The sequence below is a fragment of the Thunnus albacares genome, chromosome 13 (assembly GCF_914725855.1).
Source record: "Thunnus albacares chromosome 13, fThuAlb1.1, whole genome shotgun sequence".
NCBI classification, from domain to species: domain Eukaryota; kingdom Metazoa; phylum Chordata; class Actinopteri; order Scombriformes; family Scombridae; genus Thunnus; species Thunnus albacares.
The window spans coordinates 1,502,074-1,528,679 of NC_058118.1; the positions used below are offsets into that span (position 1 = coordinate 1,502,074).

Below are 26,606 nucleotides of genomic sequence, written 5' to 3' on the forward strand. Positions count from 1 at the left end.
CGACATTTCACAATAAAAGCAGTCAGAAATTATTCATCATGTCTTCAGTGGCATATCCTAATTAAGAGAACATGAAGTTGCGTTGTAAGCTGTCGTTCAAACCCTTACATACTCATTCAAGTCAGTCCGCTGAGTCCAAAGCATCTCGGCTGTTAATTCACAACATTCAAGAGCAACAGCACCATTATTTTGATGTTAACAGAGAATCCGAGAGCTGAAGTGTTGGAGACATGGTAGGTGGCAGACACTTGAGCTGGAAGTGGTTTAACACAAACATGGTGATCTACAACTGTAGTGCTTTCATCAAGCATTAGGAACCTTCAGGGGAAAACACGAGATGAATGCTTGCTTTGTGAAGCCACTGAGATGCACCAATTAAAAGTAGCAAACAATGTCAACATGACCCACTTTCCTGTCTCCTCTTGTGCCCATGTTGTCAACCACCACTCTGTCAGTAAGGCAACACACACTCCACACCCCCCGTGCCTGTACAGTATTAGTCCAAAACACAGCACCGTGCCCTCTGCCCCCAGGCATGTTTGTACCCTACCTACATATACACTGTGTAACACAATCCTTTGGCATGCAGAGAAATGCTTCTCTGTCAAATTCATCTACTTTTAAGATGATCAGGACCAGTCTGCGGACTGACAACCTGCTTGTGAAGAAATGAAATATTGTGAAATAAAAGCCAGGGCGAGTCACAGAGCGGACGTCTTGCTGGGAAATCTAATTATCTTGAAAAGGGTGGCCATCCTGGTGTCTTTCTTTAAATGCCACAGTTGTTTTGACCAGCTCAGAAAAGCAGATAAGATTCATCTGATAAAATATGCACCCTATGTAGTCAAAGTATTTCAGCATATTTGCACCAGAGGGGTTTTGAAGTTACACCTGGCAGAAAGAATTAAGAAGCTAATGACCGTGTTCATCACTTAAGTATTTAATGCGGTGGCTTGCATAACTTCGTTTTTTAGCGCGAGAGAAGCACGCTGACCTGAACGCCTCAGGAATGCAGGTCAAACAACAAGTCAAATGCCTTCATCTCAAATATCAGGCGCGCTCATGTTCATAAATATGCAAGTACGTGTGTTGAGCTTACAGAAAACCTGGCACAATCTGCTCGGCCACTTCTCAAAGAATACACAATGAAATCTGAACAACTGGTAGAGCTGGTAAAAGTGTTGATATAAAGACAAATTAAAGGACAAACTGGTCCAGGTCTGAATGCTTGACCCCTACAGTGAGGGGATCTGGTGGCTCTGTTATGCTGTGGGGGGCATTTTGCTGGCATGGTTTGGGTCCACTTGTCCCCTTAAAGGGAAGGGTCACTGTAGGGGTCAAGCATTCAGACCTGGACCAGTTTGTCCTTTAATTTGCCACCTGTCTGTATTGTTCTATTATACAGCATGTATGCTCACTATTGTGCTGTTTAGTCTGAATTCCATATATTGAATAATGTGAGTTGTGCAGTAGTCTCATTTTCATCCATGCACTTTGTTGGGTTATCTTTCTTATGTTCATTGGCTAAATAGCTGCTTAAATGGTCTATGACAGTAGGCCGGGCCAATATTCCCATAAATGCATCCAGGATGTCTATTCAGTGAAGTAATTGGATGCTTGAGGGATCAATGCTAATCCTGCAACCTGAATTTCTTCATGAATTCACATATTCAGAACCTGAATGCAGCACTATTCTGCGCAATGTCTCCCATTATGTTTGGAGCTTCCAAGTTAATTTTACCCATAAGGTAGTGAATACAGGTTCAATAGTCAGCTGTAGTCAAAGGCATATAAAATCTCCAGGGAGAGCAACACTGCTGAATGGCTTTCCTTCAGACCTCCTTCAACTCAGTGGTAATAGAGCTTTTTCTCCTCTCTGCTTCCTTTTAGGGGCCACTCAGCTGCATCCGGCTAATTGACATCTAAGGCTGCAATAATGACCACTGGTTATGGGAGTCCAAGCCCAGTTAAGATTTCTTTTATGGCTATTGATTTTTTTGTGTTTTGAGTGAGTCCTAACAGGATCCCAGGAGGTTTTTTTTTTTTTTTCTTCCATTCAGTTCAACAACAGTGAGCCCTCTAAAAGAGAGTGCGGTCAGTCTCGAATAAGGAAGGATGCTGAGGCTTACAAATATCTCAGCTACAGGGTGGAGACTTGTTTGTCAGCTCAGTCCTCGCATCATATAGTATCAGAGTCCACGCTTCAGTGTCAGTGCTGAATAGAAGCCAAAATTCATCACATCGATAAGTGTGTCTGTCCCCTTGGGTGGCCCACCAACAGATCAGATTCTGTTCCACCCTTTCTCTCTACTAGTTGGCTAATGTATTCAGCAACTACAAAGTGAGTAGCACATTGCAAATACATGTATTCTATCTTTTATTCAAATCTTATCTAACAGAGCTTCTCAGTGGCCCTCTCTGCGCCGCATGGCTAGGGCTTCTGGGTAGGAATAACCTCTTATCTACATAAATAATAGTCTTTCTACGCACAGCAGGCTCATTCCAAATGTAACTCATCCATTCAGGAGACTAATCACACACAAACACACACACACACACACACACACACACACAGCACCAACAGCTATACAAATAAGGAAAAAAAAAACTCACCACATTCATAAGCTTTTCTTTTACCACCGATTAAAAATGCAACAATCTTGATGATAAAAATGTGAGTTTCCGTGTACATAGGGAGTGTGGTTTCACAGGTATTAAGGGAGCAGATTTCCCTAAAGTAATTTAGCTAAGTCTAATAGCAGGTCCCATCTCTGTTACAGCTGAAATTACTCCATTAAAAGCTGCAGACAGGCTGGGAGGCGAGAGGATTCTTCGGCGGATGACCATCAGTTGGTCCCAAAAATGTAGCAGAATGGTAAAAAAAAAAAATACTACGCTTCTTCACACTGTCACGCTGCTTTAGTGTGAAAGGTTTTTCTGGCTACATGCTCTGCTACCAGTGTGAACATCATCAACTTTTTTTTACCTTTTTTTTTTTACCTGATATGGATGCTGAATTTCCTTTGAGTCCAACTTGTGGAGCACGCCCACTCATCTTTCCTGTCACTCTCTATTACCTTCTAATGACATTCCTTAATAGATAATCTAATAATTCTTCAGTATGCAGGGTTTTTTTTTTTTTGCACAGGTCTTGGTGAGTTTTTTGCAGTGGCAGAGGAAAATGAGTCTCATCCTGTCCTCAGGAACAGTTCTTCTGTGAATAGAATATCAATCTCACAATTCTATGAGGGATAAAAGAACATTACTAGTACACATAGAAAAAAAAATAACTCTCCCTAGATTAAATTCAGAACACACTGCTTGACTCCTGTTTTGCCCGCGCAGTCAATAAATCAGAATGCAGAAGCATGATAACACAAGTTATTTAACTGCTTTCATTCACTGCTGCTTCGTTCCATCAGCATTTTCCCCACAGAGTTTCTTCTTGGCAAGGTGGACTTCATCGAATTTTAATTTTCCCGCACATTAAACAAAGCCGGTGCTCTCCCGCTGAGCTTTGGGGCAAACACAGTGTTTAACTTCTGGTTTTGATATGGTCACGCTTCCCTGGACCTGTCAAACGACTTCCACTATGACATCATTACTAGATGGAAACAACCAAACACTCACCGCAGGACCAACAGCTACTGGTGAGTCACACTGCATCATGTGAGTCGTGTGTGTGTGTGTGTGTGTGGGTATGGGTGTGTGTGTATGGGTGTGTGTGTGTGTGTGTGGGTATGGGTTTACCCATGATCTCATCTAGTTGCACTTTTAATAGCGCTGTTTCTCACTTCAGCTACTGTACACTTCTCATCCCTGGACATTTTTCTTTGAGTAAGGTGATTTTTTGTTGTTGTGGGAGTAGTTGAAAATTCCAGGGAAATCCCATTGAACTGACCAACACACATGGCAGCCCCATGTAAGGCCCCAACATTAGACACACTTCTAACCTTGACAAAAGGGACTGAGAAAACTAATCCCCACTGAGCAATTCACATATTTTCAAGATAGTCTGATTCTGTTTTTTCTTCTTTCATTAGTCTCTCTTTGCATTGTAGGTTTCTCTGTTTCTCTGTTTAATACTGTCTAACACATATAGTGACTATATCAACATTAACTACCACCTCCATGAAACTGGTGACAGGTTACCTCTTTGTCTTTCGTCATAAAGAATCACAGCCTGCTCAGGCTGGTAAACATGATGGCTCTGTCCAGTTTATGATGCAAAGGTTCAACGTATGTAAAATATAAGTTGGAAATGCTTTCTAATGCAAATCATTGAGGAAAAGTCATTTGAAAGAGGATGAATTTCATGATTTTCCTGTGTAATATGCTTGTCAAGAGGTACATCTGCTCCAGACATCACGGGAACCCTTTTAAAAAACCTATTTGTGTTTCACTTTCACACAGTGAACTTAATGGAGCTGTGTGCAAGAGCACCTTGATGTATTTCTGCAGTAGTGAGAGGGCGGATTATTAAAGACGGCTGCATTTCACCCATCATGCATGTCTTAAGGATCTTTATTTTTTCAACAGTATGTTGTCATTTCCATGTGAATGAGGGGGAAACAACTGAATTAATTCACATGGAGCCATATTTTGCCTGTCAAGACAGCTGACTGAAGCGTTAATCCAGCTCCAGTTAGGAAATCAGGAAACTATATCGCTGCATCACTGATGTTTTACGCCTTCTGTAGACTAAATACCACGGTGACGTATTACCTCCAACATTTCATTCACTATGTGTCCTGATTGGTGATATTATAATCATGACATCCAAACCATCTCAGCTTTTTTTTAGATGTCATCACTGGCAGAGGAGAAAACCTTGTTTCTCCCAAATGTCAGCTTTTCATATTTAAATAAAACGCCCTTGCATTCAGCTCCACCACTTGTCATTTACAGTTTTAAAACGATTTCAGCAGCAGCAGCCCGTGGGAGGAGGAATATTCTCCACCGAAAGAGGAACCTTGTAAACCTTTAACCCCTTTCACATGACAATAGTGAACTATGGAACATTTATATGATGTGTGTGAACAGTGGGATGGTTGAGTGTGTGTGTGTGGGGGGGGGGGGCTCTCTGAATTGAAGATCAAACTAAAGCCATCTGACAGAGAGATTTAGGTGGGGCTTCAAAACAGACTCTGACCTTTCAGATATCGGCTACTGGGCTTGTTGGATGAAGGTAGTTGAAGGTAGCTGCTCCACCCCTCCGTCTTCACATATCCATTACCCTCCCCCTCCCCTCCCCATGCCCTCTCCTCCCCTCCCTAACCGCCACCGTCCCCCACCAAGGTATTTTTTCCCTCCAGAAAAAGACGAGCTGTTCTACATGTCAGGGCAGATGGAGATAGCATTTCAAACCGTCCTGTCCCCCAGCTAAGACAACTTAAAGTGCAACTGCATACCACACCCATTATCTTGTCTGGCTGCTCCGATCATCGGCAGAGTTTTTTAAAGATAGGACAGCTTGATTTAGTTCCACCTGTGTGTATATTATACACAACCTAAAGCATTCAGTACTTAGGTCTATTTCAAAGCATAGGTGTGGAATATACAGCCAGACTGGGATGAATTATAATCCCTGCTCACAAAGAATCAAAGCTGGACACCAAAGGAGCAGGTACTGTGATGGGGACTGAGTCTGTGATTCCAATGGAAGATGAGAAGTGTTCAAATTGAAATGATGCTATTCCAATAAGACTGAGATGCCATTGGGAGTATTCAGAATTTATCTGGCAAAAGAGCAATTTGATACATTTGTTGTACAAGTGTATTATTAACTGGGTGTTAAAAGCTGTCTGGCAGGTAGCAGGGAAAAAAAAGAGTAAATTTCATAAATGATTATTTTGTTTCTCTTTAAGTGCCAGTGCCAGGATCTAGGCCAACAGGAAATAATGTAAAACTTCAGTTAACTTTTATTCAAGCTTTTATGAGCGTTTTCTTTGTTGCATGAACCCTTTGACACCGATAACACAAAGACAGAGACAAACTGCAAATCTGGCCTGCAACAGAGAGAGCCAAAGTCCTGCCTCACCTCCAGGTTAGCTTCTGTTCCACTAGCTTTCACATCTTTGTGTGCCTTGCAGAAACATGACACACGAGGTTTTATGACCAAACCCAGTTGGATGAATATATCTACTGCTGTACTGCATAGTTAGATCTCAGCAGATTTAACCATGATGGAGAACAGAAAACGACAAAATAAAAAACAAGAAAGGGAAATGAAAGCAGGCCTATATTGTCTGGCTGAGGTTAGTGGAACAAAGGCGTATATAAAAATAGTACGAGACATCAGCCCTGTATTAGTGGGTGAAGACCAGACCATGTGGTGGCTGCACTGGGAGTTACTCCAGGTAGTGATGAAACATGAAATACGATCCATGGTGTCCAGTTTGAAACGTTTCAAGGCTTATCATGGTAAAACACGACACGCTGATTGATAATACTCTGAGGCAGGAGAATTATCACGGTGACAATCATTTTATCTTTCGTCACAATGATTGAGAAGTAAACAACAGAAATACAGCATTCACTTCACAAAGGAGCAAGTACCTTTCCCTGATGATGATGATGTTGTTCTGTGTTGTGGCAACAGTGGACGAACCTGCTTTGTTTTTCCGGAGCGTCTGTGTTGGCTGTGATAACCGAGCGGTTCCATTCAAATGAAAGAAAATGCCATGTTTTTTCCATGGAGTGCTAATGGCAGTCTTAACATTAGAGTTTCATTCCCATTGTGATGGTCATAACTATGTGAACTTGTCACTAAGTGTGTGACTACATTTGGCTGATGCTGAACTACACACCCTTAAGTGTGGGACACCAACAGTCACACACTATAGCCACTAAATAGGTTTTAAATGACTGCAGAGCTAAAATGTCCCATCAACACCTAAAATGCTTGTGAACACCACAGGGAAGTTTTCTGAATTTTATGAGAGTGCTCTTAATTCATCCACATTTCACCTGATGTGAAAAAGCTCTCTCTTAAAATGCCATTCTCTGCCACTAATGATGACTTTTCCAAACTGTATTTACCACTCACCTTTTTTTTTTTTTTCCCAACAACCCACACTTTGCTGTATCCCCTCACATCTGTGCTGGGAGCTTACCACTCAAAAGTCACCCTGAAAAGCCTCCTATGGCTTCAAACCTCTACGTCTGAAACTCCTTTGAAAGTACTCCCCCTTTGATGTGAGGAATGCTACAGATCAAGCTGGAAACTGACTTCAGCTGCTATCTACAGTGCTGCTATCTGTCATTATGTTGAGGATAAATATGGATTTCATCATGAATGAAATGTGACCAAAAAAAAAAACATGCATTCCCTTCTCCTGTAGAGCCAGTGATCCAGAGACAAACCAGATAGCTATCAAGTGATGGAGATGGAGCCCCTGACTGTGTCGAGTGTCGGCCACCTATCACCCTCACACACACACACACACCCCCTTCTACCACACACACACACACACACACACACACACACACACACTCAGCCACCAGACAGGCTGCCCGCCCTTCAGCCACCCTGACAAAGAGCAGCTCTGTGAACGGCGAGAGATGGCCAGTGACACAGACACAACTCAGAGACAAGAGCTGGGAGAAAAAAAAACATTTCCTCTGACTTATCTTGTTTAAGTGACACAAGACAATGTCAGTGGTGCCAGCACTGGTGATACTTAAGTAAGTGTTTGAACTCTTTCAAAGCCCAGCCCTTGTTTTCTCACTGAGAAAAGCTATTTACTATCAGCCTGTGAGATTATACAGAGTTAAACCACTATTCCCAAAAGAGGGGTTAGAAAGCCCCGGGGGCTTTTTTTAAAGTTTCCAGGTTGTACCCCTCAGCGTGAGGCATAATCAGTTTCCATATTAAATGAACACATTTTTTCATTATTCCACACAATAAAGGAAAAGAGGCAATCTTCTGTACAAATACAAGTCCAAAGCATTTAGATCTTGAGAGGGGAAAAAAAAACAATGAAAAAGGTCATTAAATGTATGAGACGTTATTATTTCTGGCTTCTTCTACACCCATTCACACCCAATAATAAACACACACACATACAGCCACACTTTACATAGACACACAGGCTTGGATCACAGCTAATTTAAACAACCACATCCCTAATTACAAATGATCTGATAGCAGCGACCACATCTTCACCCCAGGGTTCATATCCAGCTCCGTGATACACAGCAGTGCTGCTCCTCACAGCGGGTGGGGGGGGGGGGGGGGGGGGGGGGGGGGGGGGGGTTGGGTTGGGTTGGGTGTGTGTGTATGTGGAGGGAAGGGGGGGGGGGTAGGTAAACTGTATTCAAACTGTATACAGTTTACCTAAGTGTTTAGTCACAGGGACGAGTTTACACGTTTACAGCTGGCAGAGCCCTTCCTGAATGAATAACTCACAGTAGAGTTAATATAAAATGAGGAGTGTTACTTTAGCTATCCGCCTTTCTTATTCACCAACACTGAGGGGAAAGCCCAAGAAACTGCTGCTGGATTTTCCACAGCATTGCGTATAATTTATTCTGTCACAGCAGCCAAAAACAACCGTAAAAAAGACGTGAATATGACTATACATCATTATTACACAGTCGTAAAGTAAGGGCGGTAACTTCAGGTGTAAGTTATTCACCCTCTCGATAGCCTGTTAGGGCTAACCTTCATGTAAGTTACTAATAAAACCCATGACGTGGATACAGTAGGCTACATTGTAAAAGCACATCCCTAGACTCCATACAGACTGTTCTGAAAGCTGTCCCTGCTGCGTTATTAACGAGGCTTACCTTGAAGAAGAGTCCCGGCGCTCATGAGAGCCAGCAACAGGAAAGCAGCTGAATCCATCCTTATAAAGTAGCTTTTAGGGTTTCTGGATGCCTCTGATGAGCTTCGGTGAAGAATAGCGGAGGTCAGTCTGAGCTGCTTAAATACGGCCGCTGATATGTTTCTGTTTAAAAGTGGTGTGGAAAGTCCGAAAGATACCGGAGTGTGTCTCAGTGAAGGAGCGCAGGTGAAATACACAGCGAGAAGGAGGAGGAGGAGGAGGCTCCAAGGGGTTTTTCTACTAACCAATGTTGCCTTGAGGTGCTGTCGGAAAATAGGGACACTCCCAGATCAACGCGAATAAGGTCATAAAACAAAGCGAGAGGCTATAAGTAGAACTATGTTTTCCCCTTTCTTCTAAGGAAGGCTGTTATTACGCAGCGAAAGCGTAGTGCGTGAGGCATTTGCTCAACACGTACAAGACACGTAAAGTAGAAGTGCGAAGACAACTTTTGTCCGTTCACTTTCATTTTTCCTATCACACGTATCAAGCTTACATTACACTAGCAGAATCGTTTTAAGATTCAGAGGACAGACAGCCGAACCGAACAGCCTATTAGCTACTATATTACCACCGGTAAGTCACCATACACTAAAATGTTAAGACTATTCTGAATTAATTCCCTCTCTCAAACAAATTGCCAGTGGGTTTGCTTGACTTCTGCGCTTCATAATTACGGTCTAAGATTGTGATTTATCTGGAAATACATCGACCGCTTGATTAATTAGGCTTAGCTCAATCATCTATCAAGATACATTGTATATCCTATTTTCCCTCTTACATGTTTGGTAGTTGCCATTGTTCTGTAACGCAGGTCAGACTGCACTTGATGGCTTCTGAAAACTTGCACTGCAGTTTACGAGGCACTCGAATGCAGCATTTTTTCCGCCTTTTTCGCTCCACCTTCCAGCCAGCGCTTTCAATAAACCAACTATTCATTTATTCACTGCTATTAAAAAAGAATCCCCGCACAATTCATCTTCAGAAACCAGAGACACTCCTAAACCAGCCCGCTGAGGGTTTTTTTTTTTCCCTACAAATCTCTGTGGGCTAGTGAGCTCCTTACCTGAGAGTATTTTAAAACTGTATTCATAATATCCTGCTACATATTTCCCATAGTGACATTTGAAGGCCTGCAGTAATGAGACTTTTCCCTAAAAAGAGCAATCATACACTCACTGCATCCCAAACAGGAGTATTAGTGATACCATGTGATTATACTTGTATGCATGCTGAGGTTTCTCTGAATAAGCCACCACTGGCACATAGAAGGGTAAACCTGGATATTAATGTAAAGGCAACATACAGTGTGTAACTTTAACAACAAACTGCATTATCTAATGTAAAGGGTTATTTCACTGACAACCAAACTAGGTTACTTATTCAGTTTTATTCTGGACATAATATGTCACTGACAAAAACTGAAACACAGTCTTGCAAAATTTTACTTTAAGTAACTCAGCCTCACATGGATTATTGAATAAGTCAGAGACTGCTAATAAAACTCAGTTTCAAAAATAGTCAGCTGGTGTGATTCAAATCCAGATATGTCCACTAAATGCCATTAGCAAACCAGGTCATTATGGCGCCTTCTGTTGGACTTAAACAGAAATGAAACAAATCTTTATTGATTATGCTCAGGCCTAGCTGAGAGCTGATGAAATGCTGTATTGCAGCTTATAGGTTATACATTTAAATTTGCTTTTCTACTACAGTTTACACAATCGATAAATGGATTACAAGTGCAATGAACCTGCTGTGAGCTTTTTCCAGTTTAGATTCCAGCTGCCAAGATAGATTTGAATGAAATCTCACTGATGTTCAATAATATAACTTTTCTACACTCTTCCCCACATCTCCACAATGTGAAAATAATGTTACACTTTATTGACTGCTGTATTTTGCTTACATATTTCCACAGAGAGGTCGGGGTCACTTTTAGAACTGCAACACTGTAGCTGGTATACATTTTGTGCTTATTCATGGACACTTAAGCTGCGTGGGTCACAATCCTTGAACTCAAGGCATTCAGTTGAAAAACAGTCTTTGAAATGACAAGTCACCTACACACAAGCGCAACACTGGGTAAACTGCAAGAAATATCTGTGAATAAAAATACATTTAAAAAAAATCCTAGCAGCCATTGCATAGTTTGGTGGGAGCCAAGATTCCTGCCGGCTGGTCTCTGTAGCTGTCCATGTTGAGAGAATACAGCTCACGCTTCTTTAAGTTGAAATGTCTACTGCAGTTTTTGTGAAATTCATAAAGTCATAAATCAAATCATGTGCTCCCAGTTGGCTTTGGTACTCCATGTTACCTCCTCAGCACATGCCTGTGTTTAATATTTCAAAGTGCACATGCATGAGGACATAGTCAACATGGACCAGCCACCAGAAGAGATGACTTGTCTTGTTTAATGGATAAGGCTGTCCATATTCAGTATTTTTGTTATTGTCAACAAATCCTGTGGAAAGACCCAAACTAAACTAACAATGTGTTAGTCCATCTCTCAATACTTAACCTTGCAGGCTTGTCTGTGGCCCTCAGCCCCAAGCCCATCGGTTCCTACTGATGGTTTCTAAGATGTAAATCTTCAGAAATGACTCACAAATATATGATTTAATTTTTAACAAAGGCTCAGTATTTCCAAAAACAGATGGTCACTGTAGTTTTTAGCAAATGTTACTCAAACAGGTGGAAATAGTTCATTTGTTGGGAACTATTTTCAGTGACAGATGAATCTACATTTGGTGTTCTAGTGAGAATTTCTGGCAACTGGACAGAGTGTATGGGAATGAGTCAAAATAAACTACAGTGTGTGTGTTCATTGTAATGAAGGAACAGTGTTGCACTCATATGTTTTTGGACAACAGTGGAGCTCAGTGGTCAGTGGCATGGTTTGACTTGAGTAACATCTGAGTAAAATTTACTTTGAGTAAATGTTTGTTTCTGCACTTCATCAGTTTTTGCCTTTGTTGTTTATTGATTATGAGGCTGTTGAAAGCCCGTAGATGTTGTCAACTTCAGACATCAGAAATTAATTGTGTCTAAAATGAGCAGTCATTGTTGACATCTTCAGAAAAAAGCGCATATTCAAAAATCATGAATCTTGAGTAGATTCAGAACTTGGATATTTTTTTATGGGGCTGGAACAGTGACCGTTCAACTCTGGCATTGAAGATAAAATTTGGCATTGAAAACAAAATCTGAACTGAAAAAGGAAACATTGGTGTTGAAACACTTGTATTGGAAAAAGTTTTATTGGCACTGAAACAAGTTCCACTGAAAAATAAAATAAGATTTTTTCTTCATGTCTTTTTTCAGTGATAGTTTTTTTTTCAGTGTCACTGGTTTTCAGTTTCAACTCTCTGTCAGCGTTTTGGTAGAGAGACGTGGGCCCTTGCTGGGCCTACATTACCCAGTATGCCTTGCAGTCTGATGCATCATGTGGAGATTCTGAGCCAGACTGTTGTCATTTTCACTCTAGGGCTATTGATATGTCACTTTATTAACTTTTAATATTTTTTCAGGTGAGAAAGTAAGCATTTAGATTCCCAATATGTGGTCAGTTTATCTGAATCACACCTGTTTGTAAATCTGCTGCAACGTTTTCAGAGCTGCTTGCTGGGTGAGACCAGCCAGTCATCTCGCAGCAACAGTCCAGTCCTGTGTCATCATCCCAGGAAGAAAATGATCCTATGAACTGATCTGCAGCTCTTTAGTAATTTACCGTTGGCTCTAATGTCTCATTGTAGTGTTTTGATATATGATATAATTCCTTTTGGAAGATAAATGTTGGTCTCACAGATGAAATCTAACAATTGTAGCTGCCACATTAGTTTGTCTGAATGTTATTACTGGACAGAACAACAACAATGCCTCTGGGCTCTATATGAACAGATATCACCACATTCCAATAGATATATGTATTAAAATGAACAGATCAGTCTAGGCTATATGAAATTGGTTTATTTTATTAATCTACATAACAGTTTGGATTTTTATTATGGCTACATTACAGACTGAATAACATCATTTACTGTATCTCTCTGTCAATGAGGTTATTTTTTCTTGAGAAAAAAGTGTTAGTGAAGGTTTGAGCCGAGATGATTTTGTCACAGTACAGTCAAGTAGGTGTATTGATTTGCTCATTTGTGCTGGACTCGGGGGTAAAAACTGGAGGAAGGGAGGACACTTAATAAAATAAAACAAAATTTAATATAGACTCATTTATTTTCAATGCCAAAATGTAACTGTATTGTTCTAACCCTGTATATTTTCATATAGTACTGGTTATTCTGAAAATGGAAATGTGTAACACACCCATATTTGAAGAGACTGAGCAGCACAGAAGTAGGACAAAAACAGCTTTTGGCATGGGACTTCTAAGACCTATTATAACCTATATTCATAAGATATTGGCTGTGAATATGAATCTCTGAAGCAGAAAGACACATTTTCTTTGTAATTATATACATACATAAATGCTGTGTGACCATACCCAGTCTATGAAAAATGATGGACAGAGTGGGGATAGTGTCCATTCATGTTAGAAGAAGTTAGATACCTCACTCTCACAATCAAACTGTCCTTGTGTTTTGCTGCTGTTCCTGTTCTTCAACTTATCATTGAACAATTTCTGCAACTGGACAACAGATCTTCATGGGAAAGATGGGATGACGCATGGTAGAAGAGATAAAGTCTGCTAACCAAATGCTTTATGGCTTGTAAATGTCATTTCCACACAAGGACATCAGCCTCTCCTTGGTTGAAGCCTAAGTTCTTTCCTACTAACCATGACCATTAGGGTGCTGTTTCCACTTGTGCTGCAGTTGCATTGCATACTTGCCACAAGCTTACATAAAGTCTCTCACCACATTCCATGTGCCTTCCACATGCAAACTGCAACAGTTCAAATAGTCAGGAAGAGCAAACAACCATCTGTAGACCAGGCTGAAACTGTGCCTCTGCCCTAAACGAGAAAGTCTAGACTCAGAGACCAAAACTGTGTGAATTCGGTATCTTGTTAATTTGCAATTTTAAAAGTTGATATAATCAACTGAATGTGCAACCAATCTTGAGCAAATTTTAGTTTGTTCCCCAAATTCCGGCAAAAGAAAGCTGCACATCAGAGAAGAGTTTGGGATTTAACAGCCTTTTGGCCATTTTCCCAGCAGACATTTTGACTCGTCACAGTACGAAAAGCTCAGGTGTTACTAATAACATTAATGATGGCTCTGTTCTATTCAAGTGTTCCAGTAAGCCCTGACAGTGTGCCAGTGAGCCAGCATGCACAATACCAGGAGCCTGAAACTGAATGCACTACATAGAAACCATTAATTTTATTATTTACACCTGTGCTTCACCTACTGTGACATATCAAAATGTCCCCTGTGGAAAAGGCCTATTTGAGTCTAAAAACATAGAATTTGGAGAAACCAGGCACTGAACTGGAACACAGTTTGAGACACAGCAGGTGGCATAAAAGGCAGTTTACTGTGATCAAGCTTACATGGTCACAGGATCAGGAAAACGTTTCAGAAAATCAGCAGGTAATCCAGACAGGTACCAAAAACAGGGAACAACAGCAGATTGGAACCTACTCTCTGTACGTGCTGGAAGCTAATGAGCATTTGAGGAGCAGCTGTGTAGAAAGGCATCCAATAACAAGAGCAGTCCGGTCAACAGAGGAGGGAAACTCACTGAGGATATCTAGTGGACAGGTATGGGATGACTGGCTCTGGAAAATGACACAGTACACAGTGGGTGTATCTTCATTTGCTTATCTATCTCCATCTTTCCCTCACTTATGCCTCTCCCTAAAGACATTAAAGCAAAATGAGATGTTTGTAATGATGGCCAAACCTGATCAATTTCCAAGTCACCTGGGGACAGACAAGATATGAAATAAAAAAAAAATGAATGTGCACAGGGACTATGCAGAGAGAGTGTGAGGCTGCAGGAGGATAGGAGACAGTGCAGATGCCCCTGACAGCATCACTAAGTCAGAAAAACAAAGCACATTTACTAATGATCCAATGCAGTAGGGGCTTCACACCTGATTGTTCAAAAAAACACGAAATATAAAACATGATAGACATATTTTACATGTTGAAAATAATCTACTTAAAATAACCAATATGCAAAAACAGTTTTCAACATGTAAAGCATGCTGTATATCATTGTTCAGCTCCACAAATCCACATTCACAGGAGGATTTTAATTATTGCTGGTGTAGTGTTGAGTTGTCTCCAGGTAGATATAACTGCAGACAGTAAAGCATGCAGATGGAACATTGTTACACTCTTTAATTGGGATTGTGGTATTTTTTTCTCTATAATTTGGATTAGGCTTGTGTTAATTAAGATATATTGAAATCTTATTATTCTTTGTTTGCTCTGGACCCTCCTGGACCCTCCTCTATGAGACCTATACACAGTTTAGACTTTAAAGCACAAACCAATGAAGCTGGTGAACAATGATTTTCATTTTAAATGTAAACCCCCAGCAGACTGCTTTAATTAAAAGTCTGAATTTCACATTCAACACACACAGGGAGTATTGAGAGTATATTAATAAATCAAAGTGTAATGAATATACAGATTTAGATGCATAGTTAATCAGTAGGTGAGGAATTATACAAACTGACTAAGCATACGTGAATGATTAAAGTGCCTCCTACTGGTTTATGTCAGGAATTACCATAGGAGGAAAACTTGTGTTCACATGAAACACACATACTTTTTTTCAATCCAAATAAGATTTAAGATTTAGTATCTGACTGTCCCAAGGATTGCCTGATAATAACATGAATGTGTGTGTGTGTGTGTGTGAGACACGGGCAGAGAAAAGGAGAGGTGCATTCTGTTTTGAAACCTCATCACTGCCCACTTCTGCTTGCTGGCAGATTGAAAGTCTCAATGATTCTCTTGTCATCCTTTTCTTATACAACACCTCAACTTCTCTCCCTCTCGCTCTCCCTCTCAGTAACTGAGCATCTTGCTGACAGAGTTTCCCTTTGAGTCCATGCTGCAGTTTTCAGCAGAACTGGAATGGAAATTCCATCCTATTATTTTCAGGCAGAGTCAAACAAAGCTTGTCATGTGGATGAAAGTCAATGGCAAACAGTGCAAGAACAAGCACTCAGTTTGGCTGAAGTTACTTATCCAGCTTCAAAACACAGTGCAGTAAGAGTCAAATTGGCAGGAAGGTAACTAGGTACTTAAGACTGTTGTCTATTTTAAAGGTACATTAATTTCTTGCAGCAGAGTTGTCTTCCGTACATTTATCTGATATAGTGTGAAACTTTGTCCTTGCTAAGTTATCCATTTACTTCAACATTAGAGGGTAAAAATCATTAACCTCACTTTTTGTTTGAGGACACTATGTCATTTCATGTGGAATCTTTACTAAAATAGGAATTCACCATGTATCAACAGTACTTGGGACTGTAACTGTGACCCAATATCTCCTTTGTTCCAGTTACGCACGTCATCAGTTCAGACATGTTCCCTGACTTTATAATCCAATCAATGATCCACACTGTTTCACATGTACATGTACATACTGGATTAGAATATCTGATCACTACTTAAAATCACTAGCACCATAAACATGAATATGTGTAGAATGGACTGGAGAGGGGAAACCAGACTGTAATGTGAGCCAGCAAAGCTGTTTCAGGCTTCACTATGTAGCAAAACACTGAGTGCTCTTTTGGAGATTTTGTTTTGAGTTTCTGGTCATAAAAGCCAAAAATACATCCCTCCATAATCCCAGTATGTGATTCTTAAAACGATGCTGAAGGAGAGCAACTGCTGTGACTGAAGATTGTCAGAACAGTGGTTGCTGTCAGAATTCATTTAACTGTGATTTAGTCACAGTTCTAGTATCTAGTATTTCAATGGTTTTACATTCAGATTTATTGCTTCTCACAGTTCTTTTCTTCTCTTTCTCTTTCTGCGCTCATGGCATTTTTCACTTGTAAGGAAAGGCCCCCCTATACTTTACATTACCTGCTTACTCTCATGTCAGTTGGACGTCTCTTTTAGGACCACAAAACAGAACAAAACTGTTACAGTTATCAAGGTCACACTTGTTGGACAGGGACAATGTGTTTCTAACTCTGGTGAAGCAGTTTTGCAGTCAAACAATAGTCTGTGATTATTCTAAGTCAGCTAGATCATAAAAGGGACTTAAAGGCAACGTCTACAACACCACAGAGCTGCTAAAGTCCAACACATTAATTCAGTGACTGTGACTCAGAGAGTGACTCAGAGCACTGTGAGTAAGGGAAACATGGGTTAACTGTAACACTTTGGAGAAATCTTGAGATTAAGATATGGTGCTAACTTACTGCTAATTCAGTGTGTGTTTAATATTGGGATGTATAGATACTATTCCTTTTGCCTGCAAGCTAAAATTAGTAACTTTCTGCATGTTGTTGACCTCTGCAGTGATGAGAGATGTTTAATATGATGCATACACACTGCAGCAAAGATGAATTGTTTGTGAGGACGTGTGGAAGCTGTTAATTTGAGAAGGCCATTGTAAAAATGGAGAAATATAACATGTGGTAACGTTTGATACTGGGCTGATGAGATTCTGATGAGTCACAGACTGTTTCAAATAGACTTCATTGGAATTGTCATTAACTCGATCAACATTTCTCATTTCTCAGAGCGAACCTGTATGGACAGTGTTGTCAATGATGACTTCATCCCACACAAAATAACATTGCAGAAACCAGCTTTGAAGCTACACCAGGTAACTTTTGTTAAAAGTTAAAACATTTGTTAAGAAGGTTTTCACTACGCAAAGAGCTCAGTCACTGCTGTTCAGGAGACAGAGCTCTGTCTTGGGCAATTTTGTATTTTGTTCTTAATGGGTTTTTGGGGGGGGGGTTGTGCCCAGAAGATTTGTTACTAGTGACATTTGAATTTCATTTGGATGTGTAGAGCAGTGTCTCAGTGGTTAAGGGTGATGGGATATTCTCAAGGCTCACTTGGCGATCCAGTCTGTGATAAGATGAATGTATTTTACATAAAAATACTTTCTATTTCAGCTGAGTCGCTGGACACGATCTAATATGTGATCTATTAATTTTATCTTTGCAATGTGGAGCAAATGTAGCACAAATTGCCAAATGTCAATTTAGAGGACATTTGAACTTTATCATCTGGGATTAGTGTTCTATCTAAATTGATAGTTTGGTGATCTACATCTAATCATCTCGAGCATACAAGTAATATCAGTCATCCCTCAGAGTGAGCATTTCATGATTTTTAAAATGGGGGTAAATGAAATATTAAAAGGCAGAGTGATCATATTCAGAGCATGTTGTTAAACATTTCTCTCTGGCTCCTACTGTTTGGTAGATCAGAGTGCAGGAGAGACTGCAGCTGTGTTTCTTCTCTCCACGGCCAAGTTAGATGATCTTCCCTCCTCTCATGGTCACCCTGAAGGACCCAAACACATTTCATATTCATCTGCAATTATGGCTCCAACACAATCCCATGTTTAGATAGAAGATACAGATGTAGATAAAGTCAACCTGTCAAGTTTTCATTATAAACACACTTTTTATAGCCAACATTTCTCATTAAAACATTGTTTCTATCTGTAAGTCCTAACAAACATACTTTTTTTTACCTCATAGAACATTTGCAGAACCTTTAAAAAAAGATACCTGCATTATTTGCATTGACCTGTGATTTCTCCTGCAGCACATTACTGTTACCAACTGCCCATATACATTACAGCTCTTTGTATGCACATGTGTGCTATGGCCAAGGCTAGATTATCAATGGGGCAAAATGGGCAACTGCCCAGAGGCTACACTCCTCAGGGGCCCATAAAGCCCAGGTTTACTGCATATAATTTGGGTCTACGTAATTTGATTAATCATGTCAAAATCTAGTTTTAAGACATTAATTGTTTTACTTTACATTTGTTGTAAAGTTTTGTTTTATCAAACTGCACAAAAAACCTTGGGTAAGGTAGTATTATTCCATCATAGGAGTACTGTGAGGCTGCAACCAATTCATAATTAATATTTTCACTGTCCATAGCTCTGCCAATTATCTTCTTTAATAATGCATTGATTGTTCAGTGTATAAAACGTCAGAAAATAGTGACAATGCCAATTTCCATTCCCTGGAGCCCAAATTAACATATTCAGATGACTTGTTTTGTCTGACCAACAGTCAAAAACCCAAAGATGTTGAGTTTACTATCATGAAGAACTGGACAAATATTCACATTTGAGAAACTGGTGAATGTTTTGGCATTTTTGCATTAAAAAATGAACATTTTAACAAAAGCAATCATCAAAATTGATGGTGACTGTGCCTCCAGGGAGACATGATGCCAATTAATTTTCTGTCAAGCCATTAATCATGTAATCCCCTCAGCTCTAGAGTACTACATGTATAGTTCTAGAGTACTAAATGTATAGCTCTAGAGTACTACATGTATAGTTCTAGAGTACAACATGTATAGTTCTAGAGTACTACATGTATAGTTCTAGAGTACAACATGTATAGCTCTGGAGTACTACATGTATAGTTCTAGAGTACAACATGTATAGTTCTAGAGTACTACATGTATAGTTCTAGAGTACAACATGTATAGTTGGGGTCAATAGGGGCCCAACAACAAACTTCTGCTGTGCAGCCCTATAAGAGGTTAATCCGACCATGATGATGACAACCAAACTGTGATATAAACGTTATGGACAACAAATCGAGTCATCAGAACAAATTCCACTCCACACAGTACTGCTGAGTATCCTGATTCCATGAAGGAGAGGTGTGGTGATATCTGTTCAGGAGGGCTTTCCAAAGCCCTTTGTTTAACCAGCTGTTTGTGACTCCAACTTCTGACAGAGTGGTATTCAATTCCCCCCCGCCCCCCCCCCCAAAAAAAGTAGCTGGTGGTGTTTATTCATTGTATGTGATGTTTTGGTATTAATGAGTACTCACAAAGGCTAAAGAACAGGTTGAATAGAAAGTGACAGGGTCTGGTTTCAGTGATATGTGAACCTCCATTGTGGTCATAGGTCTGCTGCTAAACTAGATACGTACATTTCTATAACTTCTATACAAGTATGCCTTAACTGGTTTGGATGTAATGGGGTCATGGACAAAATACAATTTGAAGACAAATATCTAGCAGCTCTTTATATCTCTTTCTTTGTAGATCACTGTGAAATTAGATTATCAACAAAGGATACCATGTATGCACTGAAACTGTTTAACATCTAACTATTAGGGGCTCAGTTCATGTGAAGATCATTGGATGCTGTGTGGTGTGCGTATAATGAAGTACAATTTAACACTAAAATAAGTTGACTTTATAATGTAATTTATCATTTTTTTCAAAACTCAGGATCTGCAAACATGCAAAGTCACTTGTGTGTAAATTTACACACAAACACTGTAGCAGACCTCCAAAATACACTTTTTGAGAAGATGACGGAGAAGAAGACATTATGAAAACTTTTTATTTTTTGTTTTGTGTAGAGTACACCCACAAGTGCTGTCGTATTAAACCTTAAACAACTGTTCAAAAACCCCCAAAAAAACCCAAACTATCAAACATGATCAAGATGGCAAGTTGTGAGAGTGAATGTGATGGTTGATTTCAAAAGTGGAAGTCCAGTTATGTGTAGGTGATAGGGAATTGCCCATGTAGATAACCTTACTGATATTCATTTGAAAATGGTTTAGTGTAATGCAAAAACCTAATAAATAATGAAAACAATATATTGAACAGTGGCTTCAAACTCAAAACACATTCTCTCGTGTCAAACTTTGCATTGCACTTGTGCAACCCTGAAACAGTCACTCATTTAGTTTGGCTATCATAAAACTCTATATGAATTACACTTTTTTTCATAGATTTGTATTAGTACATTAGCATCTGCTGATAAAATATCTCCAAAATAATTCTGCTACCCTCACTACAAACTAGTGGTTCCCTTTTTATGCTTTTCTAAGCCAAAGCGCATGAGTGCATAACACTTAAGCTTTCCTTCTCCTCTCTTTGCATTTCAAATAAGTCTATACAGAACATTTCTAGTACATTTCTTATACAACTACAACCATAAGAAAAGACCACAAAAACATGCTACATGAGAATAAACACTATAAGAGCAACATTATGCTGAGCTTAGTTCTACTACACCACAGGTCTTGTGGGTAAAGTTGCCATACACCAATTCATCCCACAGTTTAGTTTGTGTGGAGTTGCGTGTACAGGTGTCTCCTTCCTTTAAAAATGTCTGCTTCTCCTGTAGAATACAGCTGCCACAGCTAGAACCACAGCGATGACCACCGTGAGGATGCCTACAGCTATCCCGAGACCCATCCTGGAGTCCGAGTCCGAGTCACTGCTGGATGCAGCTGCTCACAAGACAACCAGAGTACAAATATACTAACATTCAGTGAAGGCATCATTGCATCCCCATGCAGAAATCATAATCTGCACACCATGAGGCAGATAAAGCCTTGAGGCAACCACCGGACAACTCATGGTCACATTAATTATTAATTAATTTCACTGTCATTGAGATAGTACTTAGATGGAATAAATGAAACATTTATATTCCTCTTGGAATCTAAATGTTTAATCATCTGGTGAACTAATAAGAAGTGCATTACAGGGAATTAAACAATACCATACCTTCCTCCTTAGATGTCAGTGCTGATAGAAACAGATGAAAGGAGAAAATTAATTACAATTAGTATTTGTGATGATTTTTTCTCACTATGCCACTCATTAAATAATTATTACTCATTATTACACAAGCCAAAACCTCTATGCAGGGTCATATGGATTTTGAAAATAATTAACTTGATTTACAAAATACAGTACAGATAATACATAATATTACACTATATATTTCCCTGTTGTACATTCTATATTATAGTTCTGAATAATGAAGACAGTATACCCATAATAATGATGACAGTATACCCATAATTAGGAAATGTGGATTAACACTGAACCCCAAAGCTGTATCTTTATATTACATTTATATAAAACAGTTGGGATGTTAATGTTTCCCAACAAGCATTTTTATGGTCTTTGTAAACCATGATATGCTCACCATAACCCCGTGATAATCAGAACATCACATATTCCAGTGAAAAAAATCATGAGCATTATATAGAACCTTAAGTGTTATACATTCAAACCAATACATATATTTATTTATATATTCCCACTATTACGTTATGTAAAATCACACTCATGATGCATTTTTCATCTCTGGTGTGATTATAATGTGATGTTATGATAATGGCTTATTATAACATGGTCATTAAACCCGAGTAAGCTATCTCCAGTTAAGCCATTTAGCAGTTTTCCCTCTGTACCATGTCACATCAATACCTAAGGCAACAAAGTATTGTACATTCAGTTTTTATAAATGTTGTTAATTTGCTGATTGCTCTATAATGTCTTGTGATCAGTGTTGCCACACAGCAGTACTTACAGTTATCATTCCTGGCGATGATGGGAACTGCTAAGGATAGAGTGGTGGCCTCTGAGACACCAGTGGAGTGAACATCCCTTCTCCTCCTGGTGTTACATTGCTATAGATGAAGGGAGAAGGAGTGTAATTAACTGAAGAATATTCCCAGCATTAAGGGAAAAAATGTGCTGAACATCTTCTTTCACCATTGATCTTTCACTAACCTTAAAGTCGCTGCAGGTGCTGATCTCACAGAGTCTGGTGATGCAGTGCAGGTAGTAGGTGGACACTGTCTGGTTCTGCTGTTCAACAAACCTGAAGGCTGGGAAGGAGAAGCGGGCATGGTGACTGTCCCCGTTCTCATGCATGGTGGTCATCTGGTCCTTAGAGCACCTGTTGGACATATGTATATATAAAAAAAAAACAGTGTTTGCCTAACATGGACTTTGACTGTCTCTTCAGAATGAGATTTGAGGACTTACGAGACAAACAGGTTGAAGAAAGTGGAGTTGGTAGGATGAGGAGATATGGAAGCATAGCATCGGTCCATGAGGACATGGTACCTTTTGGGGAAGAACAATGGGCATCAGAGGTGGTGCTAAAATACATTTTTTCTTCTGATAAACATAATATCATTCTTTTACTATGTTTGTTTCTGGAGTAGGGCTGTCTGAAATAGCAAAGCTTCACTAATGTGTTGCATGAAATTTGTCACATCTCTAGTCATACAAACAAGACCAGAGTCAGCAGGTGGGTTCTCTTACTGATCAGTCAGGTTGGCTGCTTGGACCTGGACATAAATGTTGGTCCTCAGCTCTAACCCCAGTTGTGGTATGTCCAGAGGAGTGGTGTAGTTGACATCCTGTCAACAGAACATTACAGCTGCTGGTTATTACTCACATTTTAAAAAGTTCACTTGGGAAGCTTGTTTGCCCTTATCAGCTGATTCTGGTTTGTATAGTGTGTGATGTTGTGTTTTAGTCCAGAATTGCACTGAACTGATTTGATTTGGACTAAAGTAGAAGTAAGTTGAATTAATCTGAATTGAGTAGTTTCAATGGGCCAGGTCACATACATGTCTCGGTTTTGCACTTTTAGCTTTAGATTTCACAATAAAATAATTGCATGTATGTGACTTTATTTAATGCCTGTAACAAATCACACTGGACAACAAGAAATATAACTCTTCTTAATAATGAAAACATAACCAATTACAGTAAATAACTGTAGATAAAACATCTTTAATGAATCAAATCATTGTTAGACATACTGACTTGACAGCCAGCACCTCACCACAAAACATCTGTGTCTCAACTTACACTGAAGAGCTCCATGCTCAACGTACTGATGAAGCTTCCATTGTTGTCCCTCACTGCAATGGAGGATGCTGACCTAAAGAAACAGCGAAACAGGGAGGAGTTATCTGGATGGAACATGTCTGACTGCATGTTGCCTGTTATTGTACACCAGGAGATTATCCCCACCAATAGAAGAAAATAAGCTATATACATTTACAGCCTGAAAGTCTAAACACACCCATGTAGTTTATGGCTAGTTAATCTTTTATGTTGAATTGTTAGTTTAGTCACTCCTCTTAAAAGCAGAAAAATACACTTTCTTCAGTGGTTTTTATTATTTGCATGCTTAATACTGTTAATAACTTTGTGTACTGTGGTGTTTACACCTAAATGAAACGAGTATCAGAATGTTGTTATAATCCAATTTCTTTACTAATAGTGATATAAATGACTTGATTGTAAGAGAGATGAGCCAAAAGGTTAATATCTCAATTAAACATACTTTTAAACAGCACTGAAAGAGAAAAAGCATCAGAAAAAAGCATGCCTTTGCCTGGCTCTGTTTAAGTAAGAAAAATAGTAAAATTCCTCAAAAACCAAACTGTCCCATTAAAAAGAGCAATGTCTGTCGTAGAATACTTTCCCTCAGAATAGTCAAAGAAAAAGTAAATGTCCCCATATAACAACATGTCCATCTCAACAAAGTAATTGGAGAGATACAAGCAGAGATCTTACACTTCCACCTGGGTGTTGTTGATGAAATACTCCAGAGGGTAAGCACAGGAGTAATAATATTTTAGCTCCGCGTTATAGGTCACTACCCCCGTGGTCAGATCATGGGAGGACACCAGACCACTGACATTAACCGTCTGGATGTTGGAGAAGTCAGCAAAGATCCCTGTGCCAGCTGCACTGGTGGTCTGGAGGCAACATGTACAGTAAGTTCAAGCACAGAGAACAAAAAAAGAGTATGCTTTGAGAAAATATATGGATTCTCCCCCATTTTACTTCTTGTCCAAACTCTACTAACCACGAAGGTGCTGCCACAAGCGTTGGTCATGTTGATGGGGAAGGTGAACCGGACAACTGGTGGGGTGACAGAGTCATCCAAAGTTCCTTTACACTCCGGATTGTTAAACATTTGGTTGATGATGAGCAGAGACTCGTTGTAGCCAGTGTAGATGACAGGGCAGTATAGTATAGCCAGGCTAATTGAGGATGTGCCACATTCAACTGAGATGTCAGAGTATTCTATAAGAGAGGGGAAGGTCCGCCAATAAGCTTTTTCTGCAGTTGTGACTTGAAATTTTATTTATTCACAAAGTAATTTAAAGTCTGAAAGCTAAAAACTCCTAGACGCCAAATTCCAATTTTAAATGTACTCTTTCGATGTTACTACTTTTTTACACCTGTGCAGAGGTCAGGGGTTAAAATGAAGCTATAAGTTCCATATAAACTATGGAAGAGAACATAAATGCCTTTTCAGAACCTGTGTACAGTATAGATGACATAAAACAAATCAGAAAAAACAGAAGCAGGCATACTATACCTGGACGTCGAAGGTCATTTTGGCATGTTAACTGACTGCTTTTGGCCACCATGGATGCCAAGAAGAGAAAGCTAAGAAGGTTCATTTTTGCTTCCCTTGTTGCGGACATATCTGTAATAGAAGGAAATAAGTATGCACCAAAATATACTAAAGTTTCTGTAGATGTTTTTGATTGAAGATTGTTGTTACCTTACATGACACCCACCTTAACTGTCCCACTCCTGTCCTCCCTCTCTCTGCTTTGAACAATATATAAAGTTGTGGGAGATGCTTATATAGCTATGACTCTTTCTTAGGATTGGACAGAAACAAGGTCAATGTAGTTTGGTGTGTCCACCTGAACTTCACTGTATGGGAACAATTCTTTTGTACAGGGAGTTCCATGGACTATACCTTAAGGGTTATTAGTGAAATCCAATCCAACACAGCGAGAGTCTTTATGAGGCACCAGACACAATGTCCTGACTCCTTTTCTTTAAAATACAGATTCCCTTAGAATGCTAACATGAGCCTTCATGAAGTAAGTGTTAAATCCCTGGGGATCATACTCAACACTTTGATGCCCTTTTTAGGTGAGCATCTATGTATTCACAATAACAGCAATATCCTTTATCATGACCCAAAGATGATCCTGTGGGATAGTTTTAATGCCCCACAGGAGGCTGCAGGTATTGCACCTGGGGTAATCTGTTAATGTCAGTCAGAAGAATCTTTTTGGAGGTCTACAGTAGTGGAAGAAATATTCAGATCCTTTATTTAAGTAAAAGTACCAATATAGCATGCAAAAATGCAAAAATACTCCATTACAAGTCCTGCATGAAAAATCCTACTTAAGTAAAATAAGTATTATGAGCTTGATGTAGTTAAAGTATTGCAGTAAAAGTAGTGGTTTGGTCCCTCTGACTGGTATATTATTATATATGACTTTTTGTCTAATCTTTAATTTTTGGTGAAATATTGGATCATTTGAACATTGAATGAAACCATGAGACAACATGAAGCCATGTGAGAAGTTTAGAGGGAAAATCACTATTTGGTGGAAAAAAATTTTTTAACAAAGAGCTAAATAGTGTCAGTAAAAACTGTAGCCACATGTTTGTGAGATATCTTTACGTAATGTTAAATAATCATCAGTGCTGCTAGCTAACCAGCTAACATTAGCTATAAGTTTAAAGCCTTTCTGCTGACATTGTCTTGTTAAATATTGCTATGAAATGCAATTTACATTAACAAATGACTTGTGAGACTACACCTTCAAAAGAATTGACTGCATGACTAGTGACACCAGCACACCTGAGAGGTCTAGCATATGTGTAGCCTGGATCTCAGTTGTGTTATCAGGGTGGATGATGTGCTCCATTGTTTACTTTCCCAACCAATCACACACACAGGTAAGCAGGGTCTTTCAACAAGGAGAGAGGTAGTGCATGTATCTGTGGAAACAAATAAATTTA

At 39.5% G+C, this 26,606-nt stretch overlaps 2 protein-coding genes and 1 long non-coding RNA gene across 6 annotated transcripts in view; 1 reads left to right on the forward strand and 2 right to left on the reverse strand.

Annotated features, from left to right (window-relative positions):
* alcama (activated leukocyte cell adhesion molecule a) overlaps window positions 1–9,213 on the reverse strand; it is a 73,066-nt gene extending 63,853 nt beyond the window's left edge. For all 3 annotated transcript variants that reach the window (XM_044370266.1, XM_044370265.1, XM_044370264.1), the window contains exon 1: window positions 8,791–9,213. In XM_044370266.1, coding sequence (XP_044226201.1) covers window positions 8,791–8,848 — 58 coding nt within the window. In that variant the 5' untranslated portion in view covers window positions 8,849–9,213. The remainder of the gene's footprint in view (window positions 1–8,790) is intronic.
* Window positions 9,214–14,052: 4,839 nt separating this feature from the next.
* LOC122995218 lies at window positions 14,053–21,599 on the forward strand. 2 transcript variants are annotated; one of them, XR_006406760.1, is made up of 3 exons: window positions 14,053–14,551; window positions 17,509–17,594; window positions 21,127–21,599. It is a non-coding gene; the product is annotated as an uncharacterized LOC122995218 (long non-coding RNA). The 2 variants fall into 2 exon arrangements; XR_006406761.1 differs by lacking the exon at window positions 21,127–21,599 and adding an exon at window positions 18,206–18,415.
* Window positions 20,358–25,500, reverse strand: si:ch211-103f14.3 (zona pellucida-like domain-containing protein 1). The gene is made up of 11 exons (XM_044370267.1): window positions 25,358–25,500; window positions 25,153–25,263; window positions 24,634–24,854; window positions 24,339–24,523; window positions 23,625–23,697; window positions 23,070–23,167; window positions 22,788–22,868; window positions 22,530–22,698; window positions 22,327–22,426; window positions 21,513–21,533; window positions 20,358–21,232 (listed from the first exon to the last, which is right to left on the reverse strand). The coding sequence occupies exons 2-11, from the start codon at window positions 25,259–25,261 to the stop codon at window positions 21,102–21,104; spliced, it is 1,188 nt and encodes a 395-aa protein (XP_044226202.1). The 5' UTR covers window positions 25,262–25,263; window positions 25,358–25,500; the 3' UTR covers window positions 20,358–21,101.
* Window positions 25,501–26,606: the final 1,106 nt, after the last annotated feature.

Coding starts and splice junctions, on each gene's coding strand:
- si:ch211-103f14.3 (XM_044370267.1), bottom strand. CDS start 25,261: ATGTCCGCAACAAGGGAAGCAAAAATGAACCTTCTTAGCTTTCTCTTC. Junction 24,524..24,633: donor CTTGTGGCAGCACCTTCGTG/GTTAGTAGAGTT, acceptor TGTTGCCTCCAG/ACCACCAGTGCAGCTGGCAC. Junction 21,534..22,326: donor CATCGCCAGGAATGATAACT/GTAAGTACTGCT, acceptor TGTTTCTATCAG/CACTGACATCTAAGGAGGAA.